The 14,754-nt window shown below is 50.2% G+C and overlaps 1 protein-coding gene across 2 annotated transcripts in view; it reads right to left on the reverse strand.

Annotated features, from left to right (window-relative positions):
• Positions 1-14,754, reverse strand: part of SMOC2 (SPARC related modular calcium binding 2) — a 154,447-nt gene that overhangs the window by 107,030 nt on the left and 32,663 nt on the right. For both annotated transcript variants that reach the window (XM_060114962.1, XM_060114961.1), the window contains exon 2: positions 2,393-2,564. In XM_060114962.1, the coding sequence (XP_059970945.1) occupies positions 2,393-2,564 (172 nt within the window). The remainder of the gene's footprint in view (positions 1-2,392; positions 2,565-14,754) is intronic.

The following is a 14,754-nucleotide window of genomic DNA, read 5'->3' on the forward strand; positions in this document are numbered from 1 at the left end:
TTGGGGACAGAGGGGTGCAACAACAGCACCTGCCTGGGGCAGCCAGGACACCTGTCTCTGGTCCATCAGCACCAGGGTCCCCTCGCATTCACCGCGAACGCTTCCTGCCACGTGGTCCCAGGGCAGGCTGGGGGGTGTTAAATGCTGGACACAGGGGGACAGGGTGGGGGAACGACTGGCAAAGTAAATCAGCCAGAATGAAGGAGCCCCTCCTGTCTGAGGAGGATCTGCTCCCGCTCAGAGCTCGGCTCCAGGGAAAGGCTGCGTCTGTGGGAAAAGACTGTCTGCAGACTGGGAAGCCCTTCTCCGGGCAGCCCCAGCATGGACCAGACTTAGATCACCCACAGGATGAGGGCTGAAAGCAGAAGCTTCAGAGCTCCAACTCCCCCAAATCTACAGTATCAGAGGTACCTGATGGCCAGTTATCTCAAACTACGTTGTACAACTAACAATGTCTCTTTAAAGTAACTTTAATATTTGCTACCCTTGGCAACTGAAGCGCCAGATAAACTTGACCTCGAAGTTTACAGGTACCTTCGCATTCTTTTTATTTTAATCCTTTTGATTTAAATTAAACTTCTTTTTAGGAAATAAGTTTTGTTTTTACCGACTTCTTCCTTATCATATTAAAAAACATTTTTTTTTTTTGATGTGGACCATTTTTAAAGTCTTTTATTGAATTTGTTACAATATTGTTTCTGGCCTATGCCTTGGTTTTTTGGCCATGAGGCATGTGGGACCCCAGCTCCCCAACCAGGGATGGAGCCTGCACCCCCTGCATTGGAAGGCAAAGTCCCAACCACTGGAACGCCAGGGAAGTCCCGTCCCTTATCACACTTTTTGTGTCACAAATTTATGGTATGAAATTTCTTCAGTGAGGTGTGAGAATCCCAACCAAGGGAATTATCCAGAAAAAAATTAGGCTGGATCCAAACACAAATAAGCTAACAATGACATCACCAAGAGGCCATCTGCGCTTAATTCCAATTTACCCTCCCTGTGCAAAAGCAACCCACCATGGACTCTGCAGAGCTCGAAGTGGGAGGCTCGGGAGAGTGACCTCAACTGTGGGACACAGAGGTCTCTGGTGTCAATGTCCACCCAGACAGATGGACGGCCTCTGGCCTCTGTCTAATGAACCCACCACAGACACCCACGGAGACTATGGCCAACACAGAGGCTTCATATGGCGGCTTCCTCATCGTCCTCTGACAGAGTGTTTGATGGGAATTATCCTCCTAAAGGACATTTGATGGTGGTTCTCTAAAGGAACAGGGCACCAAAGAGGATCGTAAAACTCAGACTTCACTGCCACCTCCACAGCACCTGTTCTCACAAGCTAAGTCAGCACAGGCCATTGTTTCTAGAAGGTTCTCTAAAAGGTAGATCACCTGATATTTGAATTCATTCTTAGGCCACTTCTCATTTCTCAGCACAGATACCCGAGGTGTGTAACAACAATCAAGGCATAAAGTTACATCCAAACTTTTCTCCGAGGGACGTGTTTAGGGCACACAAATCAGACGCGCGTGGAAGGTGAGTGCTGGGCTGCCCCGACGCCTGTGGGCAGAGTGTCCTGCGGGGTGTCAGCGGGAGTGGTGCCCACGTCCAAGGACCGGCAAAACTCTGTCTTTGTCACGTAGGGCAGTGGCTCCAACCTGTTCACCTAGGATGTGTTGCATTATGAAAGCAAGAGCAGATTACTCAAACCCTGGCCAAGCGCGGAGTGGAGACAGTAACTCTTCGTCCCTTGGGCAGCTCGTTGGCGCTAACGGCTGAACACCGCAGGACACTGTCTCAAGGGTGCGTTAGCCTGTGTGGCTTTTTGTCCTAGATAATAAGAAAAAGAAGGTTAAACCTCTTTCTGCAATTGACTCTATTTGTGCTTGAAACATCAGCGTGTTTTCCTGAGTCAAACCCTCCAGTAACTGGGAAGCATTTCAATGTTTTGCTCTAAGCGAGCTTATTAACTCCAAATCTGCTTCTTAGATCAGGAAAATTGAAAATTACAAGTGTGAAATCAGCACCCCCCCCCAAAAAAAAAACCCACTGAAAACGGCACAGGTGCTATTATACACTCCCCACAGGCTAAAAGGTGAAATGAGAAAGAGTTGGAAGAACCAATAAACAAAACTTTGGTGAGAATAATTTTAAGAGACTTTGGAAACATTCAAACCCTTGGATAAATTTGTGTCATGATGTCATAAAACATTCTAAGAAAAGAGAGCATTCAACAAGAAAAAAAAATGATTCAGAAATGACTCGTCTCGCTACATGCTCTGAACATAAACCCTTGACATTTTACACAGAAAACCTTAGCCAAATGAAAATAAAGCACATGGGTGTACATTTCAGTGACTGATTCTTGAACAAATGATCGAAAGCAACTGACCTTTGCAGTTTCCACGGTAAGCGATCTCTAGCCGGGGGTCTTTGCACTTGGCGCGCTGAAATTCACAGCGAGACAGGAAGGTCCTCCCATCCGAGGCGCAGAGGGGTTTCTGGGTGGGACCCCCGCAGTCCAAGCTGCAGTCTTTGTCCTTGTCTTGGTCGACTCTCAAAAACTTGGAGGAGCAAAGAAAAAAGAAGCCAGACATCTCAAAGAGTGTTCCATGGAAAGCATAAGGCTCTCTAAGGCCACTTAGTGCCAGGGGATGTCCCAGACACATGGCGGGAAGCTCTGAAAGCTCCGACCTCCATCAGTTTCACACATCTGGATAACTGGTAACTTCTCTGCTCTGCTCAGCATTTGGTGGCTGAACCCCTGAAGGCTCCACCACTGGCCTGGGACACCGTCCAGGTCTGCACGGGGATGCACATGTTCTGTGTACCTTTAATAGTCTGAATAGCAATGTTTTTCTTTGAGTTTGTGAATTCAGTGCCTGGTTGACTCCTGCATTCACCGGGTTTTGCCATCACCTTGGAAGTCACGGGCATCAGGAGTGCCCTGCCAGCCTGGAATTGGGGGGCAGTCTCTCCCTGTTGGACAGTTCCACACAATCTCACCTCCATCCTAGGACCCAGGGCCGCTGGGGTGGTGCAAGCACGGATCCCCTGCCCCAGGGGCCCCTCCGTGCAGTCCCCGTTGACCGCTCTGGAGTCCCCATCCTCTCCTTGGCCCCTCGGACGACCCGGACACAGGGCTTCAGAGCTCACAGCATCTCCCAGTGGGGCTTAGATCCGGCCACCTGCTCCCACACCTGCCCTCCTTGGACCGCTGATGGCACTCCCTGCCCACCCCCCGGGCTTCCCAAGCCCCATGTGTCCCACTCTCTGTCCTGTGTAGTCCTCCTCACCCCAGACGAAACAACAAACACGAAGATGAATCCAATAAAGCTTCAAGCTCTGGGAAGTGGCGCCATCACGAGCCTTTGGCCACTGGAATGTCACCAGCCCTTCACAGGCGTCTGCTCTGACTTATGAAGCCCTAGCGATTTATTAAAGGAAAGAGAGAAAACCCCGAGCTGTGGTTACTACTCAGTACTCCACAGCAGTGTGTAGAGCCCTGGGCTCTGTGTATATTTGAACAGGTTTATTTGGCATGTTTGCCCCGGTAATATTTACAGGGGTAGAGACAGCTCTACTCACAACAACCCCTCCCCTGTCCCAGTCTGAGCTGGAGGAAGAGTGGGAATGGACTTTAGCAAAATTGCAGGGACCTCATCAACTTGTTCCCTCATCAGGAAGAGAAAGAAAGGAAATGCTCAAACTCAGGGTGCTTCGTTCCTTAAAAAGAGACCCAAACTCTCCCCTTTCGTCTCTGAGTGTCCTAGTTGGCGATGTGTAAAGACCAACCGAAGCTGAAGCTGAGATGAAGCCACAGGGCAAGGAAGGCCCCATGGGGGGACGGCTGTCCAGGGAGCCACATCGCTCCTGGGGTCCAGGCGGGGTCTTCACAGCCCCACCTGGGGTCCTGGGGAGGAAGGGCTGCGAGTGCGTGTGGCAGGGAGGGTGTGAGGGACAATCCCTTGGTGTGTTTAGTTGGGAGCTGAGGTCCCTGGCCATTTCCCGGATTTCTGGAGAAAGGCTCCAGCCAGGAGGCAGGTGATGAGCGCCTGGAGGGGGACGGTTCTTTGTTCATTGGGGCCCCAGGACACAGGAGAGAGACTCTGCAGGCTCTCATTTTTCCTGAGAAGAAGTTCACTTGCTAAAATGATCTGTGTTATTTTAACCAAGAGGCAAGTGAAAACAGATCATTACCTTTCCAAGATTTCGCAACAACAAAAAAAGGGTTCTTTTACTAAAAATGGATAAAGCAAGCCCATAAGCACATTTGATTGAATTCTGTCACTGAGGGGTTTCAACCCCTTGTTTCTCTTTCCCCGAAACTGATTCATGAGAATTAACTCTCCAGTCACGATGGGACACCCCAGGCAGCGGCAGATCCCTGGAGACAGGAGCGCCCAGAGCACCGCCCCTGAGGAACTCCATCCGCGCGAAACGCTGCTCCCCTTACAAAGTCACGGCCTCACCGCGTTCCTCTCCTCACAAGCACTTGAGTTTTCGTAGACTTGTTCTTATGACTCGCAGCTGGCCTGGAACAGAGCAGTTTTGTGCAAGAGAAAGAAAGATAGAGACAGAGACAAAGACAGAGGCCACCAGGGGAGCAAACTTGACCATGAAACATCTCCGGACCTTCGCAGGCCCAGTGCACACAGGAGCCCGCCCAGAAGCAGCTCCCTTCTATTTTAGATGAAAACCTGAAATAACCTAAATCCTGCTAATTTTTGTGTTTAAGAGGTGGTCTATTTGTAATTCCTGAAACCCCAAGTGAGGAAATGCAGATGACTTAGGGAAAGACGTCGTAATTATCATTTTCTCTAAATGTAGAGAGGCAGCCTCTATTTTTTATATTTTAAAAAAGCTGAGCATTCAGGCGCTTGGAATTTGACCATAATTCTCAATAATTTAATGGTGTAGAACAAATAATGGAACTGTTCTTTCTCAGAAATGAGGGAATTCACACTTTCTGCATGTTTCTCGCCCTCTCCATTTTTAACAGCAATTAAATTGCAGGGGAGACAGTGTATAGAGGAAAATGAGTTTTTAACGGAGCTGGATTCTTTGCTAAACAAAGCCCTGGAGGGAAAATAAAATAGTCCTATTCTAAAGAATTTAGTGTTCACTAAAGAACTTGGTTGAGGGTCTTCAAACTAGTGCAGATAAAAGGCACTTTGTCAAATTTAGAAGGAAATCAATTACACCTTGAACAACACTATTAAAACAACGACCTCAGGGTCCCAGGGCCCCGTCTCCTTTGCTTTCACGAAGCAGGGCTGTCTGCACAGGTACGTTGCGGGGGAGGAACAGAAGGAAGCTAAGGGCGTGCATGTGCGGTGCCTGCCTGGAGGTCAAGCAACTCCTGCAGTAGAAATGTAGGTCAAGTGCAAACGGATTAAAGATGTGATCCGTCTTCTGCTTAATAAATGCATGGGTTTAAGCCAGAGGAAAAGCGGGAACAAGATGAAAACATGTAAGAAATGGGTTAAAACACTCTTAATATGGGTGAATTTCCTCACTGTGATACTGATATCTGATTAGAATATGGAATAACACATGGTATGGGTTAACATTAAGAAAAACACTTCTGAATTACATAATCTGGCAGCGGTAAGATTCCCCAAAGCAAGAACCTTCTAAATAATGAGCCACCGGAAAATGAATGTAGCTTCCAAGTAAGCATGTTTTTGCGTGCTCCGAGGATGAGGCTCATACACTGGGGGTGAGATGGGTTAGAACCGCGAGGGCGTCCGGGGCATGGGTGAGTCTGGGGAGTTGGAGAGAGTAAGTGATCTTGTACCTCGGGGGGAAGGTGGGGACACTGGGGACGCGGTTATAAACACACCTGCTTTAAAGGGCAACCTCTCCACTTTAGAGCCTGAGCTTTCTCAGATTTCAGGAAAGAGTTCCCTACTTTTTAGTGGAATAGAGAACCCGAACCTATGACACAAACATGGAGGTGGTGTTTTAGAGCCTCGAGCCTGAAGCTGAGACGTTTGAGTGAAACACAGCTGCTGCCCCGAGTTCTCCCCGAGAGAGACAGCCACTCACTCATTCACCCATTCATTCACTCATTCACCCATTCATTCACCCATTCATTCATTCACCCATTCATTCATTCACTCATTCACCCATTCATTCACTCATTCACCCATTCATTCACTCATTCACCCATTCATTCATTCCCTCACTCATTCATTCGCTCATTCATTCTCTCATCAATACATTCACTCATTCATTCGTTTGCTGGAACTAACAAAAGCCAATTGTGCATGTTTTACAAATGCTCTCCTGCAGTATTTTAATTGTCTGCCTCTTTTTCACACTCTTTAAGGATGTTGTATTTCTAAGGTAGATCAAAAGTCAGGTCCAGCTTGAATTGAACTTGTTCAGTAAGTTTTGAGGGACAGCCCTCTGCCAGGCTTTTTCCTAGGCTCCAGGAGGGGCGTGGGGTAGGGTTCAAAGGCGGTCCTGTCCTCACAGAGCTTAAGTTCCAGAGGGCAGCAAACCCAGCACCACAAGGCATCACGACAGCATGTAGGCCAACGAATAACTATCGTATGGTGCAGGACGATGCACGATCACCAGGTCACATGATGCAGAACAGAGTGTCCGAGAGCCTTAGAGGAGAGCCCGCTGAATCTGGTGTGGGCTGTGAAAACGCTCCTCAAAGAGACCATCTGAGAAGACTGGAAAAGCCAGGAATGAGACAGGATGTGGCCTGGAATCCCAGGGCACAGATCACCAGAAGCAAATCAAGAACAGTGACTTCATGCAGGTCTGCTGTGGGGTCAGTCTGGCGACTGGCCTACAGACCAATGAGCTGGGAGGCACCCTGAGGACCGGGGCGGCTCAGGGGTGCCAGGGGTCCGGGTAGCTGGTCCCCTTCCTACTGCCAGAACACTCCCAACCCCGTGTTCCCCTTGTTACACACAGATGACACCAGCGGACAGAGTCTTACAGAAAGCAACCCACTTAGTACGGTTCTCCAGTGCTTTGTAATTAACTCGACCCAGTTGCAGCGTTCATGGATGCTAACTGGAAACCAGTGAAAACTGGATTCTGCCATTGCTCCATGCTACTCAGGACGTTTAGCAAACCGTCAAAATTACAAGAGTGTGGTGTCGACTTGATCTGCTTGTCTGTAAAACGGGCGCAATAATACTTTCTCTGCCGACTTGGAGGTAGCTGTGAGAATAACTAAAAGAACAAGGTTTACGCTGTGGAGAACAGGATGAAGACAACCGCAGGTGGGAAGGGTGTCCATCCCCCAAGGGAGCTGCCTCCTTTCCGAGGCAGGCATGGCGCCAGGAGGACCAGATCCCAACAGAGATGGTGGCATCGGCTCTCTCTTAGATGCCTGTCCCCACCCCTGCTTTCTCGACCTGAAAAAAAAGCCAGCAATGTGAAGTGAAGACAATAGACTGTGGGCCTGCAAAGGGGGCTCTGTCTTACCAAGTTTAAGACCCTAAGTGAAATAACGCAGTGAGATAGCAACGTAGCGATAACGTGTGTCACCATCATCACTTTGGGCCTCTTTGGGCCTTTTTGTTGTATTTATGGGGCATCTGTAGGAATTTAAAAACCAAGGGCAAACTATTGAGATGAATTTGTTTAGGTTTTATGACTACATTAAAGCTATAAACCCAATAAAGAGACAGAGAGTGGCCAACAGTCTGTGCCAGAAAATGCCAGCGTGTGTGGTGGGTGGTCTGCACCGCAGGGCTCAGTGGTCAAAGAAATGGCCTTGACTTTGGAGACGGGCAGCTGGCTATGTGACCTGGGATGGTCGTCCTTTTAGCCCAATAATCCTTGGCTTCTTCATTTGTGAAATGGAGGTGGTAACACTGTTGCCTGTTCCATCACCGTTATTGGGAAAGTGAAATGAAATAGTGCAGGAGAGCATGTTTGGAGGAGGCATGCAGTTGTCACTTGGAATAAGCCTTCCCAAGCAGGTATTCAAACACAGGGCGAATTCGCTCTGGGAAACCTTTACCCGGTCATAAAGGGTTCAAGTCCACGGTAGGAGCATTAAGTGACCCTCCCATTTATGGTCATTTTCAAAACGAAACTTCGGAGCATGAAGTAGAAAGGGAGCTCAGTTAGGCGGTCAGGACAAAGAAGCAGGTTTTGCAGGAAGATGCACAGAGCGAGGGAGGCCGGCTCCACACGCAGGGTCCATGGGAAGGGGGTGCTCATGCTCGGAGAGGGGGCCCGGCAGACGGGCCACAGCAGAGGCTGTAGGGACCCCACGGAGGACCGGACACAGGAGAGTCGTCCACCTCGTGTAGGGCACAAAGACAGCCCTCCCAGGACTGAGAAAACCCAGAGAAATGCAGCGCCAACAGCCTGGCTGAGAAACGCGGGTGCCAGATGCTTCTCATGAGCAGGAGTGACAGGCAGTGACCCCCCGGGGCACGCAGGCCGTTGCGACTGTTTTCTTTATTTCTGGGCTGCCTTCGCATTTTGGTTGAGTGGACACAAGACTTTTTATAAGTGTTTTCATGGAGTCCTTGCTCGCTTCGGGTCCCAGACCCAGCCTCTCTCTGGTGCTCTGGCCTCCAGTCACCGTTCGCATGGCGGGCTTCGGTTCCTGGTCCCACAACAAGGGGCAGATGCTCGGCTGTACCTCCTGCTCTGCAAATCTCTTCTCTTTCCCCCAAACCTTTCTTTTTTATTTACTTTCCTTCCCTGTCTCCACATCAATATTAATTTCAATGATGAAAGTAGATATTTTTTCTTCTTGTTAGTACTTCTTGGAGATAATTCAAGAAACTCCTGGGTTTTGATTGCTCCAGACTTAAGTTTATTGGAGAGTTTATTGGAGTAGGAACTTCGTTATTCTAAAATTCTTCTTAAAAAAATATCATGTGGATAGTGCTACCTTAGTGCAAGAATTATCTTTGATCCTCTCTTGAAAATTACGTGACAACATTCAACCGTTACTTTTATGGTTCGGAGGTGATTTGTCTGCAGAAAGTGGATTCTACAACTGCCTTAAAAACTCTGCAATGGAGCTGAACCTCTTTTCATACAAGCCATGCCAGTTGTTCTGAAGGTGTCACCACCCTTTTGATGACTTGAAGATGTGTTAGGAAGGTTCACAGGACTTTGGGCAGGCACCATCTTCGTGAGTTTACCTACAATTAGGTGCCAGTTCTCAGCCAGGACCCCAATGAGAACAAAGGAAGAGGCAAACTGGATGTTTAACAGCTGTGTGTCTTTCTCAGGCTACAGCTTTGTGAGAAAATGCACATTTGGGATGTGGGAGAACATTACAGTGGACCCTCGACCGATAGCGTTAGAGCACCTGGGACCACAGCTCTTTCAGGGTAGAGACGGCGTGAGCTCATCCACGAGGCCTCGCGCCCAGCACCGCGTCTGGTCTACAGCTGGTGCTCAATACATGTTCATTGTCTGAGGAGCTGTCATAACGTGACCAGGTGGGACGGCTATGGAGTTACCAGGGCACGCGGCAGGGCGAGAAGATGTCTGAACTAACAGGCGCAGGGATTCGGGACTAGGAAACAGCAGAGGCCACGACAGACATTGAAACTTTAGGACAGACGTCAAAACCCTGGCATTCTCACTCTAAGTGTGTTGGGAGGAGACACACCTGCCCTACAACCTGAAAGGCCCGTCCCCCATCGCCACCCCCTGCACGGGCGCCGCTCTCATGTGTGCTTCAAACACCCCCAGGCTGAAGCACACAGAGATCATACAGACGCCCTTGTATGTGTCTAAAAACAAAAGGGTAAATCAACCAGGAAAATAAGTATTAAGCTCGTGTCTGACTCCATTTTCCAAAGCCTCCACTCAACACACTGCAGTTGGCCACATCACCGTCGGCTGGGCGGCCGGTCAGCCCCAGGGTCCCTAGCCTCCACCCCAGATACGGTGCCTGGTACATCTGTGCACACAGACAGGGCGTGGGGATGCCTGGGCCCCTACCATGCTCTGCACACCAGCCCTCGGGGAGGGGCCTGCAGGTGGCATCGCTGACATGTGGCCGGATGACAGGGAGAGAGACGCAGAAAAGCTGGCGCCTCTGTGTGTCCGGACGTGGCCAATCCTTTAGGTTCTGTCACGACATGTCTCTCATAAATCCCCTGACAGCCTCCCCGTCTCTGGATCAGCCAAACCCACCGCACACGGCCCCCAGCTCCTCCCTGCTCTCTTTCCCTTGGAAGATCAATGCGCTCCTTGATGAAGTGACGTTTCCAAAGGCATTCAGCCAGGGTGTCTTTTTTAAGGCTCCTGCTCATTTCAAAGCATTTAGAGCAAATTACACTAAAGTACATGTTAGAGAATATTAAAGAGACCTGCAAAGCAGGGGGAATTCATCCGAAAGCAGGGACACCAGATAGTTGGCTTCTCAGCCAAACCTCAGGAGACCATGAGCTGCAGGGTGGAATCGCTTCCACCGAGGACACAACGAGAGGAGTAAAGCGGGAACCAGACGGACAAACCCTGCAGGAAACAACAGGCGAAAATGTCGCAGCGAGACAGTCTCGTCTGCTGGCAAAGCAGGTAGAGAGAAACTGCTCCCTGGGCGAGGAACCGGGATGCACTCACACCATTTCTACACTTTGAAAATGAGAATGAACACATCACATAAGGCCAGGGGCCTCCAATCTCCCAATAGAGACCGGGCAGAGTTCAGTTCCAAGTCTACATCCAAGCTCTGATGAGACCTGCACAGCATCCGAAACATCGTCTGCATCCCTAACCACACCCCAACCTCATCTTCCTTCCTGGGTTCGTGATCTTGTCCTTTCTGGGGTGAAACATATACCCGAGGACGGTGTCGAAAGTAAGGATGTTTAGCTGCAGACCGGGCTCATGAGAATCAGGATGGTCACTGGTCTGGTTCCCGCAGGGTTTCCCCGCGGGTCCAAGCACAAAGCAGGTTCCTTACAAGGATCTGCTGAGTGGAGGAGCTGAAGGGAATGAGCCCTGAGAGCCCTCTGTATCCGGAGGCTGCACCACCTCACCGTCCACCACTGAGGGACGTGCACGCTCCGTGCTGGGCCAGGCAGAGAGGGGTCCCCAGGGAACGAGGAGGCACAGAGAAGACCCTCCCTCCCCCATGTGCACCTCCACCCGTCCACACAGCCACAATCTCAAGGAGAAAGAAACCCATGGCAGGAAGTCTGACTCTCCTCCTCTGTGGAAATAAGAGCCAGATGCCTTTGTTCCACACGCCCTGGGGGCAAGGGCGGAGGATGCCCCTTTAGCATGGAATGCCGTCAGGGCCTGGAGACTGGGTGGGAGAAGCTCACAGGGGCACCGATGAAGACACCGAGGGTCCCAGGGGACACCACCTCCGCTGCCGCATTTGACCAAAGAAGAGATGGAGGCTCCCAGTGGAGGTCACCCCGCTCGTCCAGGACAAACTAAAGCCGAGTCCAGGACTCTGGGCCCGGGTCCCTGCTCTTCACTCCAATCACGCATGGCTGTGAACACGACCCAGGGGTCAGGGCTGCGTCTTCCTGCCCCAGGGCACCCACTCCAAAGGCTTCAACCTGCACCCGCGCACAGAACCCAGTTTTGAAAAGCAGCCTTGGAAAGACACATGGAAGAGGAGCTGGAGGGGGTGCCATGGGCACGCCCCCCTTTTGCCCTGTCGTCTCTTTTGCAGGTTTCCACCTTCTCCGGGCCTGTGGGTGATTCACGTCAGCATTTGCACAAGTGGAAAATGGCCTATTCCCCCATCACCTCGGTTTACACGTTACAACAGATTCTTCACATTTTTAAGAGTCCCTGTTTATGTTAGGAGATAGCCAAGGCATGGGGCCTCTGAGGGGAATTCTCTTCCCAGGTTTCTGACATGGACCATCTGAAGCTCCCGATGCCGGCACATCACTGCTCAAAGTTACCACCGTCCCAGAAGTGCACACGCACAATCTCGGAGACTGGCAGAAACGGGCTGCCAGCGCTCCTGGGGTCCATCACCCGACGCCCTCGGCGGGCGTCTGCATCGCCCTCTCCCAGGTGCTAACGCGGGGGGCGACAGCTCTCCACCCTCATCTGTGTGTGTCGCCCAGATACGAGGTATTTCGCTGGTAGGACTTGAAGTCCAGGGTCAGGTAGCTCACGACTTGCCCTACGTGCAGTTCAACCCAAACCTTGGAACATGGGGCACCATCCATGCGGAGACCACCAGCCACACACAGCTGCCTGCACTGAAATTAATTCAAGTGAAATGAAATTTAAAACGCAGCTGCTGGGCCGCACTGGCTGCATGCACGTTCTCAGCACCCCCGGGCCTGGAGCCCGGCGCTGGGCAGTGAGAGCGCACGCCTCTGTCATCACCGGCGGCTCTTTTAGACGCTGCTCTGGAAGCAATGAGGAAGGGTGAGTCACTTCCTAAACCCCAATTTTTAAATGACCAGTTGCAAAAAGACAAGTCAATCTCCATTCCAGGCTACAGTATTAATGAGGCCAATACAAAATGCTGAGGAAAGAAGCATTTTTTTGAAAAAGTCATCCTGAAATTCACACCTTTAATTAGAGAGGAAAGATAAATACTTCAAGGACAGGAGGAGGAGAAACTTAGAGGGAAGAGAGAGGATTTTGAGGGACCTGAGAGGTACAAGAAGATGGTGATAAAGAGTGGGGGGGGCGGGCCGGCAGTCGGGGGTGGGGATGTGTGACCTTCACACAGGCCTGAGGTCCCCTCCCCCTGGGGGGACAAATCATTGCCCAGCAAGCCCAAACTGGGGAGGGGGTGACAGGTGGGGGGTGACGTGAGAGGGGCCCGTCCTCGGGGAGGCTGACCCCTGCCATGAATAATGGGTGCGGGGATGCGGGGGTGAGGCAGGGGCTCAAGGGGGAAGAGACCACCCTCTGTCCCAGGAGGCCCCTCGGCCTTTTCCAAACTGGTGTTCCCGATGGGCACCTCAGCCCATCACAAATGTCTGCACCGCTTTCCACAAGGTCCTCAAAGCATCACATGCTTTCCAGAGAATTAAATGTTCCCAGGAGACAGGATGACAAACGGGGGGTTTTCAGAGGACAACTCAGAGCCCCGGGAGGGACCCCAACCATGCTGCCTAGGATCAGGTGAAGACGGCCCGGCAGGGTGAGGCCACCAGCAGATGCCAGACAGAGAAAAGGGCCTAAACAAGTGAGCTTGTTCTGGCTGCTTCCCCGAGGCCACTCTAGCCAAGGTCGAAGCCATGGCCTCCCATCAGGGGAGGGGAACCTGCTGAAAGAGGGGGGCCAGGTAAACAGGGAGCAGTGCTGGTCCTTCCCTTCACTGCAGCATCCTGGATTCCGCGGTTCATTCAGAGGAACAGAAATCCCTGCCTGAAGGGAGCCTGTGTCACACACGCAGGCCCGGCTCATACACACACACACGCTGGCTGATGAGCAGTGGGATTTGGGGGTCCCGGAACCAGTGCCCCCATTCTGGCTGAGCTGACCCCTCTCCTCCATCCCTGCAGGGCTCAGACCTCCGGGAAGGGCAAATCAGAGTCCTGCTCTCCCAAATCCTCCTCCACCCCTGCTGGTTCTGTCCTGGGATGGGCTGCTCCAGCCTGGAGCTCCACCGCCTTTGGGGGAAAGAATCACCGAACATCAGTGTCAGGAAGCTACATTTGTCCATTTATGTCTTCCCCAGGAAAATCAGTTGAACTCTGAGCAGAACAGGTCAGAGGCACTGCTAATCTCCTCTGTACTTATAAGGTTTTCCCATCTTTTTGACAGTGAGGATGTGTTCACTGACCAAAAGGATTCAGATGGGTTCTTTGACCCTTGTAAAGTGCTTCATGGAAAATCCAGAGAAATGTCCTCTAGGTGTTAAATTCAGAAAAAGAGTAGAGGGAAGAAAAGAAGAGACCTACCCACTATTCTTATGTATTTCCTAAGTGAATTAGCATTTTGTACCCCTAAAATCTCCTAATTAGAATGAGAGACAGGATTACCCTGGTGCCTACTCCCTGCTGTCCAGCTGCCCGGTTCCAGACCCTGAACTTGACCGTTTCATAAAGAATAAATTCACTCAGAATGCTTAAGTGGAAAAACTACTCTTAATAACATCTGGTATAACTATTGAACAAACTCGCCAAGATTTCAACCAACATGACTGGAATAAACTCAAACCAAGAAAACAATGAGGTTTATAATGGAAACAGAAACAAAACTTTAATTTAGGATTGTTCCAAAGGCATGAGAATGATCCCACACTCCTAATACTCTGAAGTTACTGAGTCCACGGCTGTTGACATGCAAAATTCCAGAAAGCGGCTACTGCACAGAATCAAATTCCTCAGGAGTTCTCATCAGAAAACACAGAGGGGCAAGAACCAGTGAAAACAGCAGCAACACAAAGACAGTTTAAAACCAGAAGACATGTCTGATGAAAGAGCCAGTTGAAATAGATTTCCTTAGCTGCCCTTTAACCAGAAAAAGGAAACTAGGATTTATATATATTTTTGAAAATAAATTATATCTGCATTGGCAACTTGCTCATCTAAAGCTAATTTTAATGAGCCAGGATTTAATATACCTGGAAATTTGATATTAATATATCAAACTATTATCAGTTTAATTGTAACACTATTACAGGACCAAATCTTATCATAATGGGGTCCATGCTACAGATACCTTGGCCCTTATATTTTGAATGCCATTTTCTGAACAGGGCTTTTCCTTTGGTTCTGGAAACCTGTCACTTACTTTCAAGTTTGTACACCATTCACCAAACATTTCCCTCCATCACTGTGCAAAGCTACACCACTTCTTGCACAA

The sequence above is a fragment of the Mesoplodon densirostris genome, chromosome 12, assembly GCF_025265405.1.
Source record: "Mesoplodon densirostris isolate mMesDen1 chromosome 12, mMesDen1 primary haplotype, whole genome shotgun sequence".
Lineage (NCBI taxonomy): Eukaryota > Metazoa > Chordata > Mammalia > Artiodactyla > Ziphiidae > Mesoplodon > Mesoplodon densirostris.